The sequence below is a fragment of the Phalangium opilio genome, unplaced genomic scaffold (assembly GCF_054372755.1).
Source record: "Phalangium opilio isolate 3A_F unplaced genomic scaffold, DU_Popi_V2 ptg000003l_1, whole genome shotgun sequence".
Lineage (NCBI taxonomy): Eukaryota > Metazoa > Arthropoda > Arachnida > Opiliones > Phalangiidae > Phalangium > Phalangium opilio.
Window position 1 is genome coordinate 3,158,180 of NW_028324145.1, and position 26,487 is coordinate 3,184,666.

The 26,487-nt window shown below is 37.7% G+C and overlaps 2 protein-coding genes across 10 annotated transcripts in view; one reads left to right on the top strand and one right to left on the bottom strand.

Moving 5' to 3' along the window:
• The window catches only part of LOC149717122 (neuropeptide FF receptor 2-like), a 106,152-nt gene extending 82,230 nt beyond the window's left edge, over positions 1-23,922 (bottom strand). Inside the window, exon 1 of the mRNA XM_089835675.1 lies at positions 23,827-23,922. The gene's annotated coding sequence lies outside the window, so the exon portion shown is untranslated. The remainder of the gene's footprint in view (positions 1-23,826) is intronic.
• Positions 1-24,644, top strand: LOC149717128 (uncharacterized). Of its 9 annotated transcripts, none has more exons than XM_089835585.1 (37): positions 214-245; positions 17,490-17,536; positions 18,054-18,095; positions 18,342-18,407; positions 18,468-18,603; positions 18,664-18,880; positions 18,939-19,112; positions 19,175-19,246; positions 19,312-19,464; positions 19,533-19,640; positions 19,697-19,750; positions 19,814-19,873; positions 20,020-20,070; positions 20,143-20,196; positions 20,253-20,306; positions 20,383-20,436; positions 20,495-20,551; positions 20,618-20,671; positions 20,741-20,848; positions 20,907-20,960; positions 21,013-21,066; positions 21,215-21,268; positions 21,327-21,380; positions 21,467-21,574; positions 21,631-21,675; positions 21,791-21,904; positions 22,169-22,285; positions 22,346-22,417; positions 22,488-22,523; positions 22,583-22,696; positions 22,763-22,909; positions 22,974-23,028; positions 23,212-23,313; positions 23,603-23,704; positions 23,852-23,941; positions 24,007-24,084; positions 24,159-24,644. In XM_089835585.1, the coding sequence occupies exons 1-37, from the start codon at positions 229-231 to the stop codon at positions 24,365-24,367; spliced, it is 3,183 nt and encodes a 1,060-aa protein (XP_089691711.1). In that variant the 5' UTR covers positions 214-228; the 3' UTR covers positions 24,368-24,644. The 9 variants fall into 9 exon arrangements, 8 of the variants coding, with proteins under 8 accessions (XP_089691720.1, XP_089691711.1, XP_089691729.1 ...); XM_089835603.1 differs by having other exon boundaries at positions 21,791-21,844; XM_089835644.1 differs by lacking the exon at positions 214-245 and adding an exon at positions 16,959-17,402.
• Positions 24,645-26,487: the final 1,843 nt, after the last annotated feature.

The window sequence follows — 26,487 nt, forward strand, 5'->3', positions numbered from 1 at the left end:
TTGTTCTATTTTCATTTTGCGATTGTCTTTGGCTTTGATTGGGTTTTAAATTCGTGATCGAGAAATTTATGCCGGATTTAGTTTGTTTCATTTCCACCGTGACCAAGTACTTGTCAAACGAGAAACAACAACAACAGGAACACCATGAGAAGTCAATTGGTAATCATGGTACTTCATCGGTAAATAAGGAAAAGAAAGATTGAATTTAAATAAACACCCAAACACGTCATGAAGCTCAATTTTATGTAAGTTGTTTTATTATAATTGTTAATTAATTTTGGAACTTTTAATAAATTACTTGATCATTTAATTCGGGGTAAAAATTAACACCAGTTTTGATGGTTAAGTTAAATTAATGTTTAATGCGTTAATTTATATAATTATGATTTTAATACTCTTAAAGGGATGAGGGATTTGTTACGTTACTCAAAATACTACAGACATTTAATTATCTAATGACAAGAAATTATAGTATTGCAAACTAGAATGTCTTTCGTGAAATTATAGGTTTATGGTGTACGTCATTTTGCAAAGTTATATACAGGGTGTTTCTGATAAGTCTGGCATAAATTAAGGGGGATGTTCTTTGGGTGTACGATTTTGAGTCTAAAATGTTTTATGACATTTTGTCGTCCGGGGTCACTGTTTTCGAGTTATGATTTGAGTGTTTTTTCTAATTAAATTAGAAAAATTGTTTTTCAGTTTCTTAATTACATGTGAGGGGTCATCCGTAAAATACTCCAATCATATCTCGAAAACAGTGGCCTGGTTCGAACGGCAAAATGGTATAGAACATTTTGAACTCAAAATGAATCGCCCAAAGAACATCCCCCTTAATTTAGGACAGACATTTAATTGTGGAAACCAATTGTGTCAATGTCGACGGACGACATTTTCGAACATAAGCCAGAAAATTTAATTTTTATGAGCTGTAAGCACATTTTTTCTAAGTCCGCTCATAAATAACTTTGGTCCATTAAGTTTCTTTAAATAGAGGATGCGAGTCGGTAGTTAACTAAATACCGCGGTAAATTACTGATATTTATCATACAGTAATTTGCAATGATAATTTAACGGTAATTTACCTCTGTAATTAAATTACCAAACGGGTTCCAAATTTTGGCGCTCAGAGTCGAAACCTTTTTGATTAAATATAAATGTACTAGACTGCCAGAGACAATTAAATTTAGCTATTTTACGTTGAAGTTCAGTTTTCCTTAATTTCCTATTAGTTTGCGCTGTTCAAAGCATCTAAACTAGGTATCAAGCGCTCATAATTCAACGTAGACTATATAAACTTGAAAAATAAATTACCATAAGTTACCGACAGAAGGGTAATTTTATTTTTCCCAAAAATTTGAATGGGTAATTTATCGTTTTTAAAAATTAAGGTAATTTCACATCTCTAATTAAAGTTTGTGCAAATACTAATTTAATTTTTTAAAATTACCTGTAAATGCTTTATACATTTCCCCAGCATAACACCGAAAGCGTTAAGAAAAGTGTCGCGACAGGTCGCCGGAGATTAAACTTTCAATCTTGCATATCATCAAGAAGCGATATCTAGTATACTAGGGAGAAGGTTTAAGATGCCTAAGTTAAGTATTCGCGTGCCATAGTCCCAGTCCCCCTTTCAAAATAGAAGGGGGGACGTAAAAAGGAGTCCGGGCAATTTCGCCTCACCTCAGTCGGAAAATACGTAGTTTTCGTCATTCGCGTCGCGCTGACGTGAGTTTTCAAGAACCAATGACATGCTGGTTGTAATTTAGAGGCGGGGATTAACTCCGGACCTACGTTTGGACTGGAGTTAAAGCTAGAAATGTGGCGAATTAAAATTTTCTCCCTAATAAACTAGATATCGCTTCTTCATAACACCAAAAATAATTTTAATTTTTTTAAACACGCAGTTCTAGCCTAGACAACCTGTTCTTTCCCCCCAGAAAAAGAGTTGCATGGAGTGGTATTGAATGCTGGTTTCTAGAAGAAACATTGTTTCTATTTCTGTAAACAATCAAAACAATCGGGTCTGTCAAGAGACGATTGAAATAAATTAAGTCTATCCTTAAATTTTGATAAATATTAACGCGATACGAATTTTGAATAATTCTTTCATTTACTTAAATGACATCGTGATAGATGGGGATAATCGCGTTCCAAATAGATTTAGTTTAAATTTAATTTAATTTAATTGGAATTAATGGACTAGTTAAAATCAATTTCATAAAGTTTAGAAACGGAGATGTACAACATTAAAGCGAGACTCTGACTCTCAATTTTATTTTTGTATAATTTGCGCAGCTTTCCAGTGTTTAGCCTATAGAAAAAACAAAAGACACTTGAGAGGACAGAGTCAAACTTTAAATGAAATTTTTTAATCGTCTATCGGCTTTTAATCCAGTTGAACTTTAAATGATTTCAACAAGTATTCCGTCTCCCTTACCACAATAAATCGATTCGCAGCAAAGTTACCATCAGTTTCTCACTGCTCGCCATAAAGGTGCGTGCATTTTAAAAGTTAAGCGAGTGTTGCTTGAATTTTCGAGGGTAAGCGGTGCTACCACCATTTCCTAATTTTTCGTATATTTTTAAGTCCTTGCTATTTTTCCTATAATTTCATGATAATACCTATATATTCTCCAATAATTTGAGTTGGTTATATGATAATTTATCACCAATAAATTATAGTAAATTCCTTCTTGTTATCACTGATAGATTTTTCGTGATAGTGATAATTTTTATTTGCAATAAAAATATGGTTCCTACGTACTTAATATATGAATATCAATTTCTCCAAAAACGTTGTTCCTATTTTTTCCTATATTTTTCATCCATTTCTTGCTATTTCTTACCATAATTAAGCCCAATCGCTCCCTATAATTCAAGGATAAATTTCCTATATTTCCTTTCAAAGATTGTACCATTTTCAGCAGTCACCTTGGGGTAACGCTATAGCGAGACCACTTTCATTTAATATATTTGAAATTGGCCCATCACTGTTCCATAGAAAAAATTCACAAACTTTTGAAACAATTCCTCACTGGCTTAAGTAATTCAATTCCTCTAAAGTAAATAATGTCTTTCGTAACGGCCATATTCAAAATGTAGTAAAATATATTGCATTTGAACTACAATTATACAAAACCCACAAAAACCACGAACCAAATAATCTGGAATTGTGGTAATTTGACACTTAAGAGCTTAAGAATTGGGGATTTAAAATTCAAAAGTATTTTCATGACGTTATCGGTTGCGTTGTGCGAGAAAACCGATCACGTGTAATTATATCTTGGAGGATAGAGGTGAAATGGAATAGCTAACGTTGCCTCTCTGTACCCCCATCTACGGCAAAGAAGTCCTCCCAGCATTCTCTGCGCTTTGGTAGGGTCGTACGGTACAAAAACGTTAGCAATGCCACCTGTGTCTTAAAAATAGAAGCTAATTCACGAGAACTAGATTCTATTTTTAAATGGCGTTACGCGGCAGCACTTAACAAACCCCTATCAAAGGTAGGGACGTGCGCAAGATACTCTGGGAGACTTTCATTGCCTCACATGACCCATGAACATTTCTACTAGGGTGGGAAATAAGGATTTTTTATAAACTGGACATTTGGCCAGCGACCCCCCTGGCCTGTAATAAATAAACTGGTCCATGACCACTGACCAACTCAAGAATTGGATAATTGAAATAGTTGAGTTAATGTCTGAACTCTGGTTACCCTTGAATTTTCTTAGTGGTCCCGTGGACCACTGACCCCCCTCCGATTTAATTTTTAAACTGGTCATTTGCCATGTGCCACCGCCTTATTTCCCATGCTGATTTCTACTCCTCAGAGAAGGGGACAATTCGGTCAGTTTTCTTGGGGCACGGGCCACCTGTGGCTTGTCTTGATGGGGGCCCGGGATTTCGTCATTTTCCTCGGGGCCCTCAAACTCTCTAGACTGCCGGCTACTCCATCTCACCACTCTACTCCAAGATTATATATAACCTATCTCGGTGTGCTTGGCTGAACGCACCTTTCTGATGTCTTAAACTTTAAACTCATCGTAAACCAAACTCGTTTGCGTTCAAAAATTTTAGGAACTATCTATTCTGTTTTCACATGTTTTGTGAATACATTAATGTTCATTAAGCCTATAGTTTCAATTTTGACTATCGCGCAGCCTGGCGCAGCTAACAAGAAACGTCTTTAAATTAGCCTGCATCTTTAACAATATTAAAATTTTCTAGCTTCTATGAAACACCACGAAAGGCTAATAAATAATAATCCATAATCGGTAAGATGGTAAATGCCTTCTTTTGACAGCAAAATCTATGCAGAGAACTGGTTAAACTGTATATATCCGAGAAAAGGAATATAACTTCACGTTAATACACCTTTGTAATTGTTGTAATTTCACGAGCGGTAGATTGCGGAAGAAGTCGATATTTGATGCATGACCACCAGCGGCGCTTTAACTTGATCATGAAGAGGGTTAAATTAATTTGGTGTTGAAAAAAAAGAAACCCATATTTACTTAAGCCTTTGATAAAAACCTCAAGAAGAAAAAGAGAAATACACGAAATTAACACTCGTAGAATAAAAACTTGTACAATTAAAACAAGTGGAGACTCAGCGGTTAATATTAATAAATCTAATCACGTTATTCCAGAGAGTGTGTTTCCTTATTTCAGCCTTAATTTAACAGATTTTTATACCACCATAAGTTTATAAGATATGTTCCATAAGTATGACACATCCATACTTCGTGATGCTTGAGACTTACTGAGAGCTAGTTCGAGAACGATCGACACACACGCGCCGCTTTACGAGAATCTATGACGTTTCACCTACGTCACTTCATGAGTCATGACAAGCTCTCAGTAACCAGAGACAAACTTATGGAACATATCTTATGAACTTATGATATCACTAACGAAGAAAAAGCTAAGAAATTACGGCAAAGACTGCACAGTTTTTTTTAATTTCTTAAGTACACTTCCCCCTTGTTAATCCAGTTTCATCTCGGAACACGAGATATTGTCTACATAACTCCGGGTTTATTCAGGCAACTCAAGGGCTATAAGAAGAACGTCGAGTGCTTTTGAAAAAAAATGTCTCAGCGAAATATAGAAGACGCGCGCCGGTCTCCTTTTATTACAAGACAAATGATCCTTATTATCATTGAATTGGTTATCAAATAAAAACAAGGTCATCAGGCTAGTTTAAAACCCTAAAAACACTTTGACTTAGGAATGTTATAACTCGACTTTAAATTAATTACGTGAAAATCCGTAATTTGAGAGTTTAAAAACTAGAATTTCTATCTACCCAGTGATCTTATACATATTTGTAGGAATGCATAGATTCCATATACTTGGAATCTTGAAGAGATCCTAGACCTCATATCTGATTGAAGGTAAGGGGAAGGGCTTAAAACTGTCAAACCGCCCGCTCCTCCTTCGTCGCGTCTCATTTCCTATTGCCATATATAGGACCACCGTTGATCAAATTAGTTTTACTCGTTCAGAACACGCAAAGACAACTTTTACATTCGGGTTCAGCGCTCATGGCAACGCTGTAAACATAGTTTTTAGACTAGGAGGATTCATACCATTTACACGAGGAGGTCTGGTTTTTCACTCCACCACAGAGGCTCGCTTCCCTGTGTAACACCTGAAGCCTGGCCTCCTTGTGTATGAATCCTCCTTGTCTAAAAACGATGTATAGCTCATAAGTTTATAAGATATGTTCCAATGTTCCATAAGTATGACACTACCTATACTTCGTAATGCTAGAAAATTACTGAGAGCTAGTTCGAGACCGACGCGAGAATAGACTACACTCGGTTTTGCAGTCCATCTTCTTATTTATAGTCTGTACCAGGCCTTGGATAGCGTCTCACCAGGCGTCGCTTTACAAAAATCACCAACGCAACTTCGTGGCAAGCTCTTAGTATCAAGTAACAAACTTATGGAACATATCTTATGAACTTATGATAGCTAGTAGTAAATACTTTAGCAGATGGGCTTAACACTCAAATTCCATCTACACGGACTGCGGATTAGACGTAATCATTTTAGCATTGTCAAAGCTACGTCTATTAAATATAAATGTAATCCATTCAATCAAAGGTAAAGCGTGTACACCAATTGCGCTGAGTGACTGACGCCTGATCCGAATGACACCAGTAAGGGCTAAAGATTATCACAGCGGGGAATCCAAGATGATTCAAGCCAACCCTGAAAGTCTTATAGAAACAATAACAAAAACCACTTATAGTTAAAGGTCTAAAATTTGAAAATTGGTCATTTCGTCGGCATGCATATATAGCTTGGATGCGGGCAGGAAATAAGCCATTTATAAAATGACACGCGCCGAAAAATTAAAAAAAAAAGAAAAAGGACCTTGACTATCTTTGAAGATATACTTTGAAGTTTGAAGAAACCTCTTTTTCTTTCAACTAACTCTCTACTTTTGATAGACGGATGATGTCATCTATTTTAAAGTTTAATATAAAAAAATACCCAACTGGATCTAGGCCTGTGGAGTGTGCCTAATCCACACCTACGTAGACGCCGCACAATTTTTTTACGCTCTCTTGGATTACGTTTCATTAAAGAGAGTATCAATATTTATCCCCAAGAAGTATGCACTGAGACTAACATTACTTTAGCTAAGCTACCCGGCGTTGCCCGGGTGTTTTAAGGAACTGGAATGGTTTTCTGCCTATGAAGACACTTAACACTAAACAGTATGAAATATCTGTGTGATGTCGTTCATTACAACTTTAAAATTCAATAAAACAAGGCTTAATTAGGGATCATCTATAAAGCGAAAATGTTACGGGTTTAGAATAGGACGTTCTTAACAGGCTTAATGGCTAGGGGTTCTCTGTCTGTCCAACCTGTAGGAACTGAATCAAACCACTTCTAAAAGTTTCCCTACCTAGTATGGTGAAATTCGGTACAGAACAAACATTAAAACAAACAAACCTCTTTCTGAAATACAGTGTGTTTCTGATAAGTCTGCCATAAATTAAGGGGGATGTTCTGATTTTGAGTCGAAAATGTTCTTGACATTTTGCTGTCCGGGCCACTGTTTTAGAGTTATGTTTTGAGTGTTATAGGGATGACCCCTTAATTAAATTAGCATTGCCTTCCAGTTTGCTAATCAAATTTAAGGGATCATCCCTAAAACACTCAAATCATAACTTGAAAACAGTGGCCCGGACGGCAGAACGTCATAGAAAATTACATTTTCGACTCAAAATCGCCCAAATAACGTTCTCCTTAATTTATGACAGACTTATCAGAAACAACCACTGTATAAGTTTGTTATTTTATCATTCTTCAAAAATGGATGGTTGAGCCATTTTTTTCTTCGATACTCTCTTTAAGTCTGGAAGACATTATGGGATGTACATGTACTTTAACGTTTCAATTATACGGAACATATTCTGATATTGACTTTTTTTTTCTCTTTTTCGATAATAAGATTTTTGGAGATATTTAATCTTGTCAATCTGATGGGGGTTTTGAACTTTAAAACAATCGTCTAGAACAGTACTCGAACTACCGGTGTGCTTTAAATTTTCAAAGTTCATTGATTCCTCCAAATTTTATGGAAGTTCATTCGTCCGCTCATGAGAAACTGCGCAATATTGTCTGGGATTGCGCAACTGGTTTGCACGCTTATTCGACCGGCCATTTAAAAACCCCAGAAGTAGTCCTGAAAGGAGACGATCGGGAGTCGTCGCATAAGTTACGCGTGACACAGATTTTAGATGCAGTTACTGCTTGCACGATAGACCAAAATCTGACTGACAGACAAACTCAAAGCCCAGTCCAAACCACTACACCTAGTAATCTGAAATTTTAGGCAGTAGGCACGTACCAAGATAGATTTAATTAGTCGGTTGGCATCTTTGAAAATGGCAACCAGAAATGTAAAATCTGACTAACTGATTGATAACATGAGTTTATAAGATATGTTCAATGAGCATGACACTACCTATACTTCGTTATGCTAGAGACTTACTGAGTTTGAGTCTTCGAGAACGACTATACCTGGTTTTGTAGTCCATCTCCCTATTTAGTCTGTACTAAGCCTTTTACAGCCCCTCACCGGGCGTCGCTTTACAAGAATCTATGATCTATGTCACTTCAAGACAAGCTTGCAGTATCCAGTGACAAACTTAAGGATCACATATTATGAACTTATGCTGATATATAACGTTCCGCCCAAACCGCTTTACCTAGTAAGCTGAAATTTTACAGGTATAGTTACTCTAAAATAGTAAGTACATACTAAGGACGATTTAATTAATCGGTGGCCATCTTTAAAAATGGAAACCATAAATTTTCTTCTTTATGGAATAACGTCCGCATCATTCAACCGATTTCAATAATTTAGTATACTGATGGTCGATGTCTAAACCCCATAGATGGGCTTTAAGGCTTTTAGGGTTAAATACGCCGCCATCTTTTAAAATGTCCCCCAAAAATTAAAGAAAACATGTCCTGACGGGCAAGGTGTGGTACTTTGCGGATAGTTTAAAACATAGTTAAACTTGAGACATCTTTTCAAGCGTTAAAGTGGGGCGTGTTACTTAAAATAATGATTTATTCTTAAAAAGGTTGAAAATTATTAAAAAGAGTTAAAATCCTTTAAAATTTACGACTCAAAAATAGACTCGATTGACGGTTGAGTAGCGTGGAGAATTGAATCTTTATCGGCATTTTAGAAACTTAGTAAAGACAAATTATCGGGGTGTTTTATTGTTTTGTCAATCTTATTTCGTTCGACAAGTGGGAGTTTGAATGGAAATAACGCCCAAGATTATTCAATAATTCAAAGATTTCTCACAATGAGAAAATACCAGGTATTAAAGCTACATATGGAAACACATTCGTAGTTCTGTCATTTTTCAAATTGAAACATCAAAATGAAATTATTAATTTCTGCCATGCATCTTGAACTTTAAAACATTCTCGTCCCTCTTAAAACTTCCTGTCTAGGTAGAAACTAAACACTAAATATTCTTACAAATTGAAGATTCAATCAAACGATGCTTAATTAGGGGTTATTCATAACGTTACAATGCTACGGGTCTAAATTAGAACGTTCTAAACAGGCTCGAATGGCTGGGGGTTCGCCACCCTCCTAACCTTGAGTATGTACCAGCCACATCTTATAAACCTTAATGATATCAAATCTGCAGTTTTGGTCAAATTCGGAAATTAACCATTTTTATCATGAGAGTGCACAGAGACGGAAATGTGTCAACTCCTTTTAAGGTTGCCAACCCCCTCCCTTTTTTTACATCGAAAAGGCCTATAGACCTATCCATTAATCCCAGAAGAGAAGCGAATAGGGGCGGGGCTGCCTTCTTGGGTTATTTCCCTAGCGACAAAAAGCACCGATAGAGGCAGTCCGAGTTGGCTAGCTTCGCGCGTGTAGTGAACCAGGACTAAGAGGGCGACCTGCCGCCTGTGTGTTGGTTTCTCTGCAAGTATTGTCTGAAATGGTCTATGGAACATAGTTCGATATAAAATGAACGGTTCACCATTGACGAATTGTCAATATGTGACTGTGGAGACCCTTCAGTAAGGTATAAACGTTATTCAGTGAGCCCAAAAATTATCAAAACATTTTGTTTTAAGACCTTTTCTTCATTCGATGGGTAATTTACAACGGTAAAAATCAGGTATTTGAAAATCGGGTAATTTATCACGATATTTGGTAATTTGCCGATAAAAGGCCGAATAACATCCCTGCCTTTACCTATAGAGGTCCCTAATTAGTGACATAATTTCGATATTGCTAATCAAAATGTTCATGCTAACTTCCAGACTCAATTATTTTCAACTTAGCTGTCTGCACAAATGTATTATCAAAATTTCAATATTCATTGAAGAATACGTGAAATTCAACCTCGAACATAAAACTCTATCTATAATCGGCTTACCGGGAAAACTGATATGGTACATGTAACTCTGGCCTGCAACGCGTATCTTAAGAAATCTTTATCGTGGAGGGTATTCGGCTATTTCCTTTGAATTTAAACCATTTGGGTGAAATGTGGTTCCCTCAATAGGCGCCATGGGTGCGGACTATTCGCCGGTTTTAAATACTCAAGATACAGTTCAAGAATTTCAGGGTTAAGATAAAAAGCGTTATTCATTAACCATAAACAATAAGAAACAAAAAAAAATTAAAATATAAATTAAGATTTTCGCCTTTGGATAAGCCCGAAAATTTTAATATAACTTTTGTTATCTTTTAGACATTTTTGCTAAAACCAAGAAGGGATTTCTAGTTTACTGGGGAGAAGGTATAAGTTCGCCACATTTCTAACTTTATCTCCAGTCCAATCGTAGGTCCGGATTATTACAACCAGAATCTCATTGGTTCTTGAAAATTCACGTCAGCGCGACGCGAATGACGTGAATTACGTATTTTCCGACTGGGGAGAGGCAAAATAGCCCGGTCTCCTTTTACGTCCCCCCTTGTATTTTGAAACGGGGACTGGGACTAAGGCGCGCGAATACTTATGCATCTTATATTTTCTTCCTAGTAAACTAGATATTCCTTCTTGCTAAAACATTGTAAGGAGAAATATTCCTTCCTACGTTTCGTTAGTTGCTACATTTCATAACTGAAAAACAATATTTCATAACAGTGTTATGATATTTCCGTAAAATTTAAGGTTTTTAACATTTTTTCAAGACAAAAAATTAATGAGTTTAAAGAACTTCTGAACTTTTTGTTAGATAAAAAAAATTAACAAAAGTATATATAAATCATTTAACGCTATATCATATAAAAAGGGGCCCGCGTTTCATCTTCGGCGGCTCCATAACCGTAGATTTTTAACACGCACGACGGTTTGTAATTAAATTAATTCATTATTTCCGAGAAATAAGCGTACCTATTAAAAAATTAATTTAATATAAAAAGTTTCGAAATGAATTAAACAATTTCAGAAGTGCATTTCACCGCAATAGTAACTATAAACACCCATAAAATAAGGCGGGTGGTCCATTTAAAATTCTAGGTTCGTATATGACTTTATTATGTCACGTGCGTAATTGGATTATGTGGTGACTTATCATAACATTACTACTTGGTAATTGGTTTCATTATGTGATAACCCCATATTTTTTCCTATGGTGGTTTATTTTATTATTGAATTCCGGTGTTTTAAGACGTTCAGTGAAGTTCTTTTGATAAGTGATTGCTCTGTTATTCTGTATTTTAAAAGATTATGAGTATGTGATATCCTTTCAATGATACTAAATACTAAGGGTTTGATTAGTGACACTAATTTGGAGTGTCTAAATTCAGCTATTTTAGGAGATGCGGTGAAATCCCTTGAGTATCTGATAGCTTAATACTTCTTAACTTTCAAACTTTAACTATACTAAATACTTGGGGTTGTTCTTAATATTGACACCCACTTTGTAGTGTCAGAACTCGGGTATTTTAAGAGAAGTCCTTTGAGTATATGATTGCTCTAAACCTTCCTTTCTACTTTCGGAACTTGCGTATTTTAGGAGGCTCAGAGAAGTCCTTTGAGTAAGTGATAGGAAACTTGTATGGTTTATGACATACAGGGAATTCCTTTGAGTATGTGATAGGAAACTTGTATGGTTTATGACATACAGGGAATTCCTTTGAGTACGTAATAGGGAACTTGGGTGTTACACGACAATACAGGGAAGTCCTTTGAGTATGTGATAGGGAACTTGGGTGTTTACGACATACAGGGAAATCCTTTGGGTATGTGATAGGGAACTTGGGTGTTACACGACAATACAGGGAAGTCCTTTGAGTACCTGAAAGGAAACTTGTATGTTATACGACAATACAGGGAAGTCCTTTGAGTATGTGATAGGGAACTTAATTGTTACACGACAATACAGGGAAGTCCTTTGAGTATGTGATAGGGAACTTAATTGTTACACGACAATACAGGGAAGTCCTTTGAGTATGTGATAGGGAACTTGGGTGTTACACGACAATACAGGGAAGTCCTTTGAGTATGTGATAGGGAACTTGGGTGTTACACGACATACAGGAAAATCCTTTGAGTATGTGATAGGGAACTTGGGTGTTACACGACAATACAGGGAAGTCCTTTGAGTATGTGATAGGGAACTTGGGTGTTACACGACAATACAGGGAAGTTCTTTGAGTATGTGATAGGGAACTTGGGTGTTACACGACAATACAGGGAAGTCCTTTGAGTATGTGATAGGGAACTTGGGTGTTACACGACATACAGGAAAATCCTTTGAGGATGTGATAAAACTATTTCTCCCTTTCTTGCGATACTAAATACTCACTTTGAAGTGGCAGAAATACGATATTTATGAAAATCCTTTGAATATGAAATAGCTCTACTTCTTCCCTCTGCGACCATACTAATAATCAGTGTCCTCAAATAGAACTCGAGAATTAAGCAAACTCGCAAGAAACTTAGTCACTAATCTAAGTGACAGAACTCTGATATTATATGAAATACAGGAAAATCCTTTGACTATGTAATAGCCCTACTTCTTCCCTGTCCATAGATACTAAAATTTCGGGGTTTTTTTTTAAGTAGGGCTCAAAAATACGCGAATTATAACGAGATTCAAGGAAGCCCTTTAAATACGTAATAGCCCTACTTTTCCTCTTTCAATTGATACTAAATACTCGGGGGTTATAACAATGAACAAAAAATATAAAAAAAGCAATTAGCGTTCTCTCTGTCCGGGTTTAACTACATGTGTTGGAAACGGTTTCAAGAACAGAATAATAAAAATAAATTTTTATAAGGCATCATACTTTTTACTAATTGGCTTCAAACAAGTGGGACGTTATCCCTCCCGCTCCACAAACTTCATTTTTTTTATTTTAGGGTTCATAAATTTTTTTATTATTATTAGAAGGTATGTAAATTGGATTCACCCACTTGAACAAGACTTGAATTACAATAACTATAGTTTTTATGGGGATGTGGTACGAGGCGGAACCACGCTTTTTTCTATTTAGTTAAATACCCCGCCTTCAAATTGTACTGTAAAGAATAAATTTTATTCTCCCATGAATATTTCAGAATGAGCTATGTTTATTCTTTATGCACAGTAAAAACTCTTTTATTTCCGAATTTGATTTGCCAAACTGCATGGGTGATATCAAGAACCCCAGGGGAAGGTTCACGGGAAGTGGTTTGGTTGAGTTCTTAATTGGTTCGCCAAACCCTAGTAATTAAGCCTGTGTAGAAGGTCCTATTCTGGACCCATAAACGTTTATCTTTATGATAGCCCCTAATTAGGCATCGTTTTATTGAATTTGAAAATTGTAATAAATTTTGTTTTCAAAAAAAAAACAACATCATGCATATATTTCAAACGAGTCGGTTCAAAAGCTATATAGAGTGCTGTCAGTTGTGACGTCAGATCCAAGGTTAAACGTCACGAGTCTGCCTTTAGCAATGGGCGGCCATGACAGTTACCGTTTTTTCTTTATGGGAAAACAGCATGGGTGACGTCATACCGGCGCTTCTGACAGCACTCTATAGTGTTTAGTGTCTACATAGACACTTCCGATTTCCAGACCCAGGCAACACCGTGTAGCTTAGTTCAATAGTTCACTCAAGTCTCATCTATGCCTTAAGTTTTAGATAAATTAATTGCATCTATATACAGGGTGTTTCTGATAAGTCAGGTATAAATTAAGGGAGATGTTCTTTTGGGTGCTCGATTTTAAGTCGAAAATTTAGTATGACATTTGCCGTCTGGGCCACTGTTTTCGAGTTTTGATTTCAGTGTTTTAGGGATGACCTCTTAATTAAATTTAACGGGTCATCCCTAAAACACTCCAACGATAACTCGAAAACAGCGACCCGGACAGCAAAATGTCATAGAACATTTTCTACTCAAAATCACCCAAAGAACACCCAACTTAATTTATACCAGACTTATGAGAAACACCCTGCATATAGAGTTTTCATATTTCACGGTAACGTCAAGTACATGTCTTTGTATAGTGTTTCCTGGTTAAATTTCTTCAAAAATAATTGATAGTTTGATATTGGATTTAATATTCATGTAGGTCTTGAATGAATTTAAGATACGATAAGTTATTTTTTTATAATGTAATATTGTCGGTCCGCCTAACTAACTAGTCAGCGAATATTTTTAACGGGGCAAACGACCTCGCTTCCCTGTTAAGAATAAGAAAAGATATCCCATGGTACATTAATAAATTTAGATGAATTTCTATTGCAAATTTAGATGTTTTCATTTATTTAACGAATTAAGGCATCGTTAATTAGACCGCCTAAAGCTTGCTGCGGGGAGAAACATTTTAATTCGGGAATAATTGAAGTCTCATTACAATGGCTCCCTAATGACTAACTAAACATCCAAAAAAAAGCAAATTAACAATGGTGTATAAGACACTAAAACGTATTCTCTCGACTACGTGTGGAATATTTAGTGATGTGAAAATACTGTCAAATTAAAAATGGAAATTTACCGGTAAATAACCACTGCAATCATAAGATATGATCCATAAGTATGCTAGAGACTTACTGAATGCTAGTTCAACTACGACAAGCGAGAAATGACTACACTCCGAGCTACACTCGGTTTTGCAGTTCATATTCCTTTTTAGTCTAAGCCTTTGACAGCGCCTCACCAGGCTTCACTTTACAGAATCTATGACGGTTCACCTACGTCACTTCATGACAAGCTCTCAGTAGCCAGTGACCATCTTATTGAACATAACTTATGAACTTATGCTGCAATGTATGTCCAAATAGGTAATTTTCAGCGGTATTTGTTAAAGGAAATCAGGCTAAATTTTTCTTGGGCTTAAATCATTTGTAACTGCTAAAAATTCTAGAATGGACTTTTAATAATTGTTTAATTTGCAAGGGTATTTAACTATTATCTTTTAGTTAAAAATTCTGGGCATAGACATTACCCCTGGAAGTTTCCTTCTTGTTAAGCAAGAAAGGTACTTTTTTTACTAGAAATTGTGCCCAGACAGAGAAGAGTTCAATAAAAAAAATAGCTCGGTTTCAAACAGACGTAAATGTTTAGTTATCGCTGATAAGCTAATAAAATTGCTGCTACAAAGCGAGCATATCTTGCTTAACAGATGTGGAATCTTCCAGGGGTAATGTCTGCGCCCAGGGTTTGTTAAATAAGAACTTACAGTTAATGACCCTATCAAATTTAAGAATAATTTAAAAAATACCGCTCTTTCGGTAATTTATTTTTTCATGTGTTCATAATCTATCAAAGCTCGAAGTAAAATCAGCTAGTTTTTATATTTTCGAATATTTTAGTACGCTTAACTTTACTCGTTAAACGTTTCTATTTCGACCGCCAAAATTTGGCAACTGTTTTGGTAATTTACAACAACATTGTAAAATAACGGTATGAAATAAAAAAATCTGTAAATTACCAACTCACATCTCTAGTATTGGGTTTTTTCTGTAAAATCGGGGAAAACAATTGAACCTTCGATATTCAATTGAGACGTTAAAACAGGCGACTAGCTGTGATAGTTTCCCCAAATGAAGACAGACGTGGGAATTTAAGGTTAAGTATCGCAGACATTTTTCCAATCTTTAATAAAAATTGGCGATGGCTTTTATGGGTCATGAACTTTCGACAAAACATTCGCGAATACGAAACAAAAAATTTTGTGTCCGAAATTCCAGAAATATTTCATTCCATTTGAAGCAATATTAAGTATAAATTCAAGAGACTAAAATAAAAATAAAAAATATTAATATTTTAAAGTAAGCAACGAATTTAAAAATGAATGAAAACAGGCCGGGTCACATAAAAGGGTTATTTAAACAGAAAATTCATTGACTGAAATTCCATCTTGTCAGTTTTATCAAGATGAATCGACGATTAGCTTGGCACACTTTTTAAAACCACCACCACCTCCCCCCCCCCCTAACTTTAAAAAGATGAACGAACAACTTGGAAAATTTTGTAACTTTCTCCGATTTTTTTTAGATTAAGTTTTATTATATAAACTTCATTAATTCTTTATATTGTAAAGATTCATTATTCGTCAGAATTTTTATTGTTTAATTTAAGAGTGTCATGGGCCTAATTGTCTTCCATAGTGATACTGCACCCTTTGTATTATGGCGCCCAACATAAGCTTTAAATGAAAAGTTCAGGTAATATAGCATTATACGTTAGAAGTACGGCCTTTTCCTAAATATAAAAGGAAAATTATAAAAACAAATAAATGATCTCTAAATACAAAGTAATTAGCATTTAATTAGTCTAAAAACAAGGGCTACTGCTGCGCCATTGGTTTAGTTGCGTCTGCTAAATCGAACCACTTACCCCAACGGGATGTGTTGTATTCTCACAGGCTGAGATAGGTTAGGGTAAGGTTCCCCTAGTGTTATATCAAACCTTCAGTTTGGTCAAATTCAGAAATTAACGAATTGTGGCTGTGCATACATAGCAAACATACAAGCAAGCCACTCTCTCAATTATATAAAATATTTCCCATCTTGTTAAATTTTATATACAGGGTGTTTCTGGTAAGTCTGGCATTATGGGGGGATGTTCTTTGGGTTCAGGATTTTGAGTCGAAAATGTTTTAAGACATTTTTCCGTCCGGGAGACTGTTTTCGAGTTAAGATTTGAGTGTTTTAGCGATGACCCCTTAATTAAATTAGAAATCATTATCTTTCAGTTTCTTAATTAAATTTAAGGGGTCATTCGTAAAATACACAAATCATAACGCGAAAACAGTGTCCCTTGTGGCAAAATGTCATAGAAATTACATTTTTGACTCAAAATCGTCCACCCAAAGAACACACCCCTTAATTTATGGCAGACTTATCAGAAACACCCTGTATATCTAATGATTTATGCGCGCATTTGAGGAAAGACCCGAGCCACCAAGACAGTCAGTCAGTACTCACAAGTCCTCTGGCGTACAAGCGACATTGAGAATTTTTTTAGAGTGTGGGAAGTGGCAGGCGCGAAGTAAAACGGTGGTGTCTTTACGCTTCTTTGACAAATTACGGTCTTGCCACCCCCGTAAAAACCCAAATATTTTGCCAAGATTTTTTTTTTAACCGCCTACACCAAATAAGGTTTTAACTAAGTTAAACTAAACGTTATTATAATACAGAGTGTTCCAAAAAGGGTGGTAGAGGACCGAAGAACACTGGGTGCTATGGGAGATTTTCAGTCGAAAATGTTCTATGACATTTTGCCAGAAAACACTTTCTATTCAAAATTGCCCATATAAGCTAGTATAACTTGGTCCTACCATAATTTCGGGAACACCCTGTATAAGATGCCGTAGTATATGAGTGCACCTTAGAAACCACCATAAAAGCTTCCGCTGTAAACTATTTTTAGGTTACAGGTTTTCTGTTGGTAACACTTACGTAATAAATAATTTAGCATTTACTCTTGTAACAACTGTTAACAATATTTTCTCGTTATATTTCTCTTTGCAGATCAAAAGTTTTCTTCGTTTTCTACTTAGCTAAATCAACACGATCTCGTAAGTAAAGCAAAGTTTAGATTTCACGTTAAGTTATCATTCCATAGGATTTTAAGCAGTGAAAGGCTGGTCGGTGCCATTACTGTATTAGATAGACCAAAATGTATGTACGCGACTGGAGTTTAAAATCAGTTTTTGATTAAGTTATTACGAACAAAAATTAAGCTTCGTTCGCACTACAGACTCAAGGGGGGCTGTCAAGCTAGGATAGCGCTTGTTCAGGTGCTCGCGGTCTAACAACAGAATATTTGAACACACTAGTACTGAAAGGATATTTATGTAACCTTTCGAGCCGCCATTTTAAAAATACCGAATATGTAAAAAAGATTTAAAGCTTGACAGCCACTTGCAGCGCAAATTATAACCAATGCCCCATAGATACAATGGTGGCTGTACCATTAACCAAATGATTTTTGTTAGCGGGTATTAATTATTTTCTCGTGCCCATGTCTTTCTAAAACATGGTGCGAACTAGACTTAAATGATAACTGTTAAATGCATTTTTCCTTGGACGCAGAAAGTGGAGATGAGGACTGGGTATGGAAAGCGGATAACATCGGTAATTAATGACCCCAGAAAAGTTTACTAACTTTGACCTCTTAAACCCCCTAAAAAACGTACATTATTCTTAATCTACCCGCATGGGTTTTGAATTTTTCCCGAAAATAAAAATCGCAATTTTCCAGTTTTCAGCCGTTATCAAATTCCAAAATATCAAATAATTCAATTCAGCATGGGTTTTCAAAACTAACGATTTTAAATAATGGTTAAGATTAAGAATAATATTTAAGTAATTATCTTTCAGACGACGTCATTAACGATGTAAATAACATCTGTCCAGAATTAAAACCGGGTCAAGATGATTTACCAGGTATTGAATTTGGTGTTAATCAAAGATATTAACATTAATTAATGTTTTTCTTTGTGGCAGGATTTGACATGATTAGAAACTTTAGATTAGACAACATTGACATGGATTTCCCTGGGGTTCGAAGAGTCCGGGGGTCCAATAAGATACAAACAGCTTATAGATTGTCGAGACAAACGCGACTCAGTCTACCAACAAGGTAAGTTAAATTACTCGAGTGACCCTTTTTGGCGTAAATTTTGTCCATTTTCAAATAAAGGGCCATTTTTCCACTGGGTCTTCCAAACCAATTTTCTTTGGTGGCCACGATACGAAAGCGTACAACGCGAAGAACAAGATGGTCTTTGATAAGCATAAATGATATCTTGGGAAATCCCCAGTTTGGATTAACAGTCAATCCGATACAAAACACCTTAGAATTCTACTCGTTGGACTACGAAGGAAAATTGCAAACGCTAACATTCGTCGACATTAAAGTACTTGAAAACCTACCACTAATTATGTACAATAACCAATCATTAATCTGCCACAAAGATTGAGGACAGAGTATGGCATAAGATCGACATGAGTGTCTTTCATGACCGGGCCATATTGTATTTAGACTGCGAAAGACAGAGTGTCTCGTTACCCTTGGGACCCAGAGGACCTATTGACGTTAACGGGGACATTAACATAGCAAGGCTCAACGACGATGGTAGTACCGTACCCGTAAGTTGAGGGATGCCACGGTACTTAAAGTAAGACCTCATTTTTATTATTACCTCCAACAGCTTGACTTACAATGGATGGTCTTAAGTTGTGACCCTACACGTCCAGAACGTGAACCTTGCGGAGAGTTACCAGTAAAGTTATTTTCATGCCAGTAATGATTTTCAAAAAATGTCTGACGAAACTGAATATTTCGTAGCCACGAAAAGTTAAACCCCAACCTAGTTGCCAAATTTGCCCGACTGGACCACCGGGTTTGAATGGGTCACGTGGGTTACCGGGAATTCAAGGACTACCAGGACCCCAAGGACCAAGAGGTTACAAGGGTGAAGATGGACTCGCCGGAATGTCGGTTAGTCAGTGAAGAAAATTTTACCTTCCGAATTCACGTGGGACTTAAGTCTCAACACTGTTTAAAAGGGTTTACCAGGACCAATCGGACCTCCAGGTCCCATAGGACCACCAGGGAGACAAGGATTAACTGGACTTAGAGGAGAAATAGGATTACCCGGAAAACATGGAGATACAGTATGTTTAACCTTACAGAGTGTGTTGAAAGAGTATTTAAGTAATTGGACGTTTAGGGATTGAAAGGCGAAAAGGGAGACGCGGGAACGCCTGGTAGAAACGGAATACCGGTAAGTAGGAGGTGTGGTCCATCAATTCAAATTATTTTACTAAATCACAATTTAAATGTTAAGGGAACACCGGGTGCTCCTGGACAAGTCGGTCCCCCAGGGCGAAATGGTGACGCAATTTTGGTGAGTGAAAATACATTTCAAACGGAATTCAACCTTAGAAACAGTAGTAAATGTGAAAACGGTTCTGAAGAGTAACAGTTATTGGGTGGACTCGAATATAGTTAGAAATTAACTTAAAATTATATTGAAGTAATCATTCTTATCAGGTTGAAGGTCTTGTTGGTAGCAAAGGTGACCCTGGAATACCAGGAATACCGGTAAGTCAATCTTTTCAAAATTTTCAATAAGACAAAGGCGATAAAACTTAAATTTGAAGACTTCAATAATAGGGAGAACAAGGACTTCAAGGTTTACCAGGACCACAAGGTATTCCAGGAAAAAAGGTAATATTCCACGATACAGGTTCAGATGTGAACATCACTGATGTTTTCAATTTTAGGGGGACGTTGGTACCCCCGGAGAACCGGGAAAACCAGGAAAGAGAGGACTTCCGGTAAGTAACTAGGTTAAAGACTCCAAGGAAGGGCGTGAGCAAGCTCATATCATATTTTTTTTTCCTTTAAACCCAGGGACAAGATGGTATTCCGGGTTCGTATGGTAAACCAGGCCCAGCTGGTCCTCCAGTAAGTACTTAAATCGCAAAGGAATTATGTACCCGTCTTTATCTATCATTTAAACTAGGGTCCTCCAGGAAGAGATGGCATACCGGGAACTGTAGGGGGTGTCTCAGTGATACCGGTAGGGTATAAATAAAGTTTGTTCATTTTGAACCTATTTGTAAGGAAAAATGCTTTATCTAATAAGGGTCCACAAGGTCCGCAAGGAGAACCAGGAATTGTTGGCAAGCCCGGAACCAAAGTACGAAATGACTTAGCTATATCTAATCACTTATAGCGGCTCAATTAAAGCAATGATTTACCCCGACAGGGTGATAAAGGTGACAGAGGCGAACGCGGATACCAAGGCACAGAAGGCGCAACTGGCGAGAAAGGGGAAAGAGGTGACCAAGGGAAACCCGGAGTAGATGGACAAAAGGTACAAATACTTGTCCAGCAATGAACCGTGATAATAAAATAGTTACGACCTTGTCTAGGGTGAATCGGGAGAAGCCGGAAGAGACGGTGACCGAGGGCTTCCGGGTGAAAGAGTAAGCTACGATTCATGTATAAGAATGGACATATAATTAATTTATGGTGCAGGGTTTTCCAGGCGTTCCTGGTGGTAGAGGAGACAGGGGACTAATAGGTTTCCCGGTAAGAATCACGAATGTTACTATGGTCAAATTAATAACAACTGTAGTTTTTGACCAACTTGGGAGCGGGGATTTTTCAATGGGAAAATCGAAAAATTATCGCTTCCAAATGGGTCAATACAATGTAACGTGAAACCGAAATACCCTAGGGTGTAGCTGGTGCGCCGGGAGTTGAAGGAAAGCTAGGACGCAAAGGTGATAAGGTACGGTGGTTTTGTTTTAAGACTAATAGACAATTGCTACAAGATATATATCCATTAGGGCGAGAGAGGAGAACCAGGAGAACCTGGCAGTGTGTCAAAATCAGGCGAACCAGTACGTTTATAAGTATTTTTGACAATTGGCTGAACATAGAAGATATAATATAATCATATAATGATCATGAACATAATCAATTACAGGGCGTTCCAGGAGTACCCGGAGTACCAGGTGAACCAGGTCTACCTGGGCCTAAAGGCGATATTGGACCAGCTGGACCGCCAGGCGCGCCGGGAAAACCTGGTCCTCCAGTAAGCTTCAAGTACATGGCTTTGAGTACTCAGAAGTAACATACATTTTGCTTTAGGGTCTTCCAGGAACTCAAGGGATACAAGGAGACGAGGGAACAACGGTAAGTAAAACATTATCCAATTTAATTATAAGAGCAGGCAATTCGTACCAGGTACAATTACCTTGTGCTCTCCGTGCAAAGGTTGTGATACTAATACGATATTTATGGATTTTAGGGACCACAAGGCAACAAAGGAGACGAAGGAGCACGAGGACCCGATGGACTTCCAGTAAAAAAACCAAAAAAATCCAAAAAGACTAACAATGGCACGAAGAAATCCAAAAGACGCGTAATTTCCCAACTAATTTCTAACACAAGCTTAATAGTCCGCACGTATTTTAATTTACAGACAAAACCAAACGAATTACCATTTTAAAAACCTGGTTTGTACCCCTATTTAACCCGACTAATAACATAGGTGGTGGTTAACTAAAAAATAATAACGTTACAAACCCGGTAACATAACAATTACTATTAAAAAGTGAAGGATAAGACGCATTCTTAAAGAGTTAAAGCATCACGTTGATCTAATATGTTGCGTATTCGTCAATAGGGCGAGCCAGGCCCTCCCGGCCCAGTGGGACCAATGGGTCCTCTAGGACTGAAAGGGGATCGTGGTGAAAAAGGTTTTAAAGGATCTGAAGGTCCCCGTGGACCAATTGGACCTCAAGTAATTAACAAGTTAATTGCCAGGTGTTTTACATTATACTGATTTTAATGTAACATCAAGGGAAATAATGGCTTAATTGGGTCACCTGGACCACCAGGATTACCAGGTTTAGTTGGACAGCCTGGGCCACCAGTAAGATATTGATATTAAAAACAGCTAGTCGCATTTGTCGCTTGAATAGACTACTTATATTTATCAATAGGGACCTCCAGGACCAGCGGGACCACCTGGAGAAAGAGTGCGTAAAACTACTTCCGGTTTAAGATAAGACATTGACCGTTGACAACAATATTGCAGGGCGAAAGTAGCGAAGGTATAAGCATAGGGTCAAGCAACATCGCGGAATACGAAAATTACAACGCCATTCGCGGGGCACAAGGGAAAAATGGGCCAATGGGTCCACCTGGTATGGTAAGTAACGCATCAGCATTGTCACCAACCAAGTACTGAAGTACCTCAAAGTGAATTTTATAAAAGCCAGGTGAACGTGGGGCAACGGGAGAAAGAGGACTTCCTGGTAATCCGGGTCAAGTAGGTATGCCAGGAGCTCCAGGGTCAAATGGCTTACCAGGACCACAAGGACAAAGAGGCCAACCTGGAATGCCAGGATTAGCGGGCCCACCGGTAAATTTATCACTTGCTTGAAACAATATTACTTAAAAAAGCCAAACCCCTTTTTTACAAACAGGGCAGAAGTTTCACGGAGGAAGAGATGCGAGATATCTGCGCCGCGGTCTTACGAGGTTAGTTGCCAAAAATGTGGAATACGAAACAACTACTATTGAGTTTAGATCAGGCTCACTGTCGCTCGCAAATTATTTGACGCCCTATTTTAAATTTAGGCCTATTTTGAAATTCGCTGAAATAATATTAACCTTTTTCGAAGATACCTGCCCCTTTAAGATAAATGGTTAAAACTTTTATAGAACAGATAGAGCAGTTATCATCGAAGCTGAAGGGGCCGCCTGGGCCCCCTGGACGAGGTAAACCAGGTAGACCCGGACCTCCGGGCTCTCAAGGAGCTACAGGTATATTTTAGGATTCAACGCCACACCTCCGTCCCAATGATATGATCCCCTGTGTGGTTTGATAAAACAACCCCAAAGTAAAACTATGACCCCTTGAACCCCGTATTATGAACCAAACGTTTTTATCCAGCATGGGAAAAGTTCAAATACCCAATAACAAATATTAGAGTAGAAGTGATTTGATTTTTGCGATTGTCGAATGAAAAATATCCGCACTAAAACAAACAAAATATTTTTGTCCTAATCAACCAATGAACCTCACATCCTGATATTTGCGTTGCCTGGCTAGATAGGATGGAAGAGCTAGTCTCTGGTCTAATAGGTCCACCGGGTTCTCCCGGAATTGGTAGACCAGGGAAACCAGGCCGTCCTGGCAAACGAGGAATTCCAGGTTGTTATAAAAACACTAATATTCCATCATTTCTAACGCATGTTATAATTTTAACTAATAACCAACTCGAGCAGCGTAACTCGAAAAGCTTAATGTCAAAACAAACAAAAAAATCCACTTACCTAACAATGCTTCATTTCAACATAGGTGATCCTGGCACCCCAGGGTTACCGGGTGAACGAGGTTTCATGGGTATACCAGGAATGGCTGGTCCACCGGGCAATGCAGGAGCTAAAGGTTAATTGTCTAAAGTTAATTAATGTTAAAGTAATTCAAACACTAAATTATTACTTACGGTTTAGGTGAAAAAGGCGATAAAGGTGAACGAGGACCGGAAGGTGTTGGAGTTGAGGGACCAATGGGTCTCCGAGGTCTGCCAGGTGGGTATTGAGTTATGAAACGCGATTAGGCCTTGATTTTTCAACTACTTTACTCTAACTCTTGATTGAATTAGGTCAAGCTGGTCCACCAGGAATGGGTCAACAGGGTCGACCAGGGGAAAGAGGCCCCATGGGTCGCCAAGGCTCATCTGGACCACGTGGCCCTCAAGGTCCGCAAGGGCCTCCTGGTTACTGCGAACTGTGCAATTACCAAGGCGGGGAATTGATTAACGCTCTACAATTACCGACTTCGCCACAAACTAAAGGACCTTCTAACAAATAATTAATTGATAATAATAATATCCTAAAATTAGTGGCCAAGGCTTAAATTAAGCCCAACACTGCCAATCCATGCCAAACGAATAATGAATAAATACCACATGTGCCAATTTTCGGTGACGCCACCAAGTGTCGAACTTGAACAGTTTTTAGGTCTAAAATTTAACAAATAAAACAGTTTTCCCCGCGTTTTTGATGAATGTAATTTATACGCGCTATTGAGCGCCACGATTTAAAGGTCAGCTTTAAGAATTAAAGAATAAAATAAGAAAATACAACAAGGTTTCATCTTTTCTTTCTCAATAGAGCTATCTCAGAGGCTTTTGTGTGACGTCACCCATGCTATTTGCCCATAGAAACAAAGTGGTACCAAACATGGCCGCCCACTGCCAAAGCTAAGCCCGTGACGTTTTAGCAAGGCACTGACGTCACAAATGAGATAGCTCTATAAGCCCGTAACAGTAGGCCAAAAAAGAAAAAAGAATAAACGATACGCTGAAAACTACATTTAGTCGTACGGCCATAGCCCACTCAATCAGGCACTCGACAACGCAATCTGCTCGCGCCCATTTAATCGGCCAAAAAGTGTGACTTTTGGATTATCGGCGGGAAGTTCGAACGAACCCAAATTTTACATTAAGTTCTGCTACAACACACATAAAACTTCGCTGAACATGATATCTCAGAACATTTTATGGTGTAGAACAGTCCCAAAGCGAAGCTTGGCATATTTTTGCACGTTGTTAATGTTTATGTTTGGATATTTATTGCAATCAAGCAGCCTTAAAAAATTTTCGCCATTTTAAAATATGGCGCTATCAGGGCACTTTCAAGCCCAACAGACACAAAGCTGGCCTAGATCAGGGATGGCCAACCTTTTCAGCTTAAGGGCCAAATTCGAAAATTCTAACTATGTCGCATTCCGCAAGTTTAAAATTTAAAACCAATAGCACAAAATTAGGAACATAACCACTTTTTGGCCACATCGTATTAAGGACACCTACAATATTTCGCATGGACTGGAAGTAGTGGGGGGATTGGTGGTTGTGGTTGCTTCGTTGGTTGGATTGTGGTTATGGTAAAACGGATCTGTTCTTCTTAGAGTTCGTGATTATACACCAATTATACCTTGAAATACATGTTCATTGGTTCGTTATTTTAAAGGGAGATTGGAGAAATGGTTAGGTGCATTAGAATGTGGTAAGGGTTAACCGAGGAAATGGAGATTGCATTAGGTCACATAGAGCGGTACTATTTTAAGTGTTACGGCTAGCCCTTTAGCGCATCGAGGGGCTAACCACTATTAAAGGCCAAGGGTAATCATTCCATGAACGAAAAATGTTCGTAAATGGTAATTCTAGCATCGTAGCGCATCGAGGGGCTACTCACTATCAATGGTTACGGGTAGTCTACCAGTGTAGCGCACCGAAGTAATACTCACTATTAAGGGTTTAAATTGTGCGAAATTAGCTTCCTAAATTATTGCGACTTGAATAGGGGAAAATCAGGAATATATACAGAGGATAAAGTAACCAAATCCAGAAATACATGCAATGTAGCAGCTGTAGCCTGTAGGAGACGAAGATTAGTGGAAGTGCGTATCTATAATACTATATCTATTCCAACCTCTTAAGTTGGGGGAGGATTGGGATGCGCGTTGATTATCATTCAGTCAGGACTTTTCACTCAGGCTACCCTATTCCCGAAGAATCCCGAAAACCCCCACCCCCTTACGAAAATTTTTGTTAGATTCCAGAGAGCCTGAGGTAAAGCGTAAGAGTCCGCCTCAATCTCGGTTTTTGCCGCCTGCGCTGCAGTCTCTTTGCATCAGCCCCCTTGTATGTCCTGATACCAAGGGTTGCCTACCCCTTTCCTGAGTCGAAAAGGTCTCTTGAGTTTTGAGCCCCCAGATTTCGTTTTTTTAGTGGTCAAGGCACCTTTTTCTGTTTTTTTTTTTCTTACTAGTCAAATGGGACTACAGGGCTGAACATAAGAATACTGTTTTAGAACTGAGCCCCAGATTTCGATTTATTTTTCCAGTCGGGGAATCTCTTTTAGTAGTCTAATGCCTTATGTACAGCCCTGCACCTACCCTGAAAGATTGGAATACATTTTTCCATACCT

Excerpts from the sequence above, each read along its gene's own strand:
- LOC149717128 (XM_089835585.1), top strand. Across the intron at positions 17,537-18,053 it reads AGCTAAATCAACACGATCTC|AAAGTGGAGATGAGGACTGG; the intron begins GTAAGTAAAGCA and ends CCTTGGACGCAG. Across the intron at positions 21,269-21,326 it reads TAGGACGCAAAGGTGATAAG|GGCGAGAGAGGAGAACCAGG; the intron begins GTACGGTGGTTT and ends TATATCCATTAG.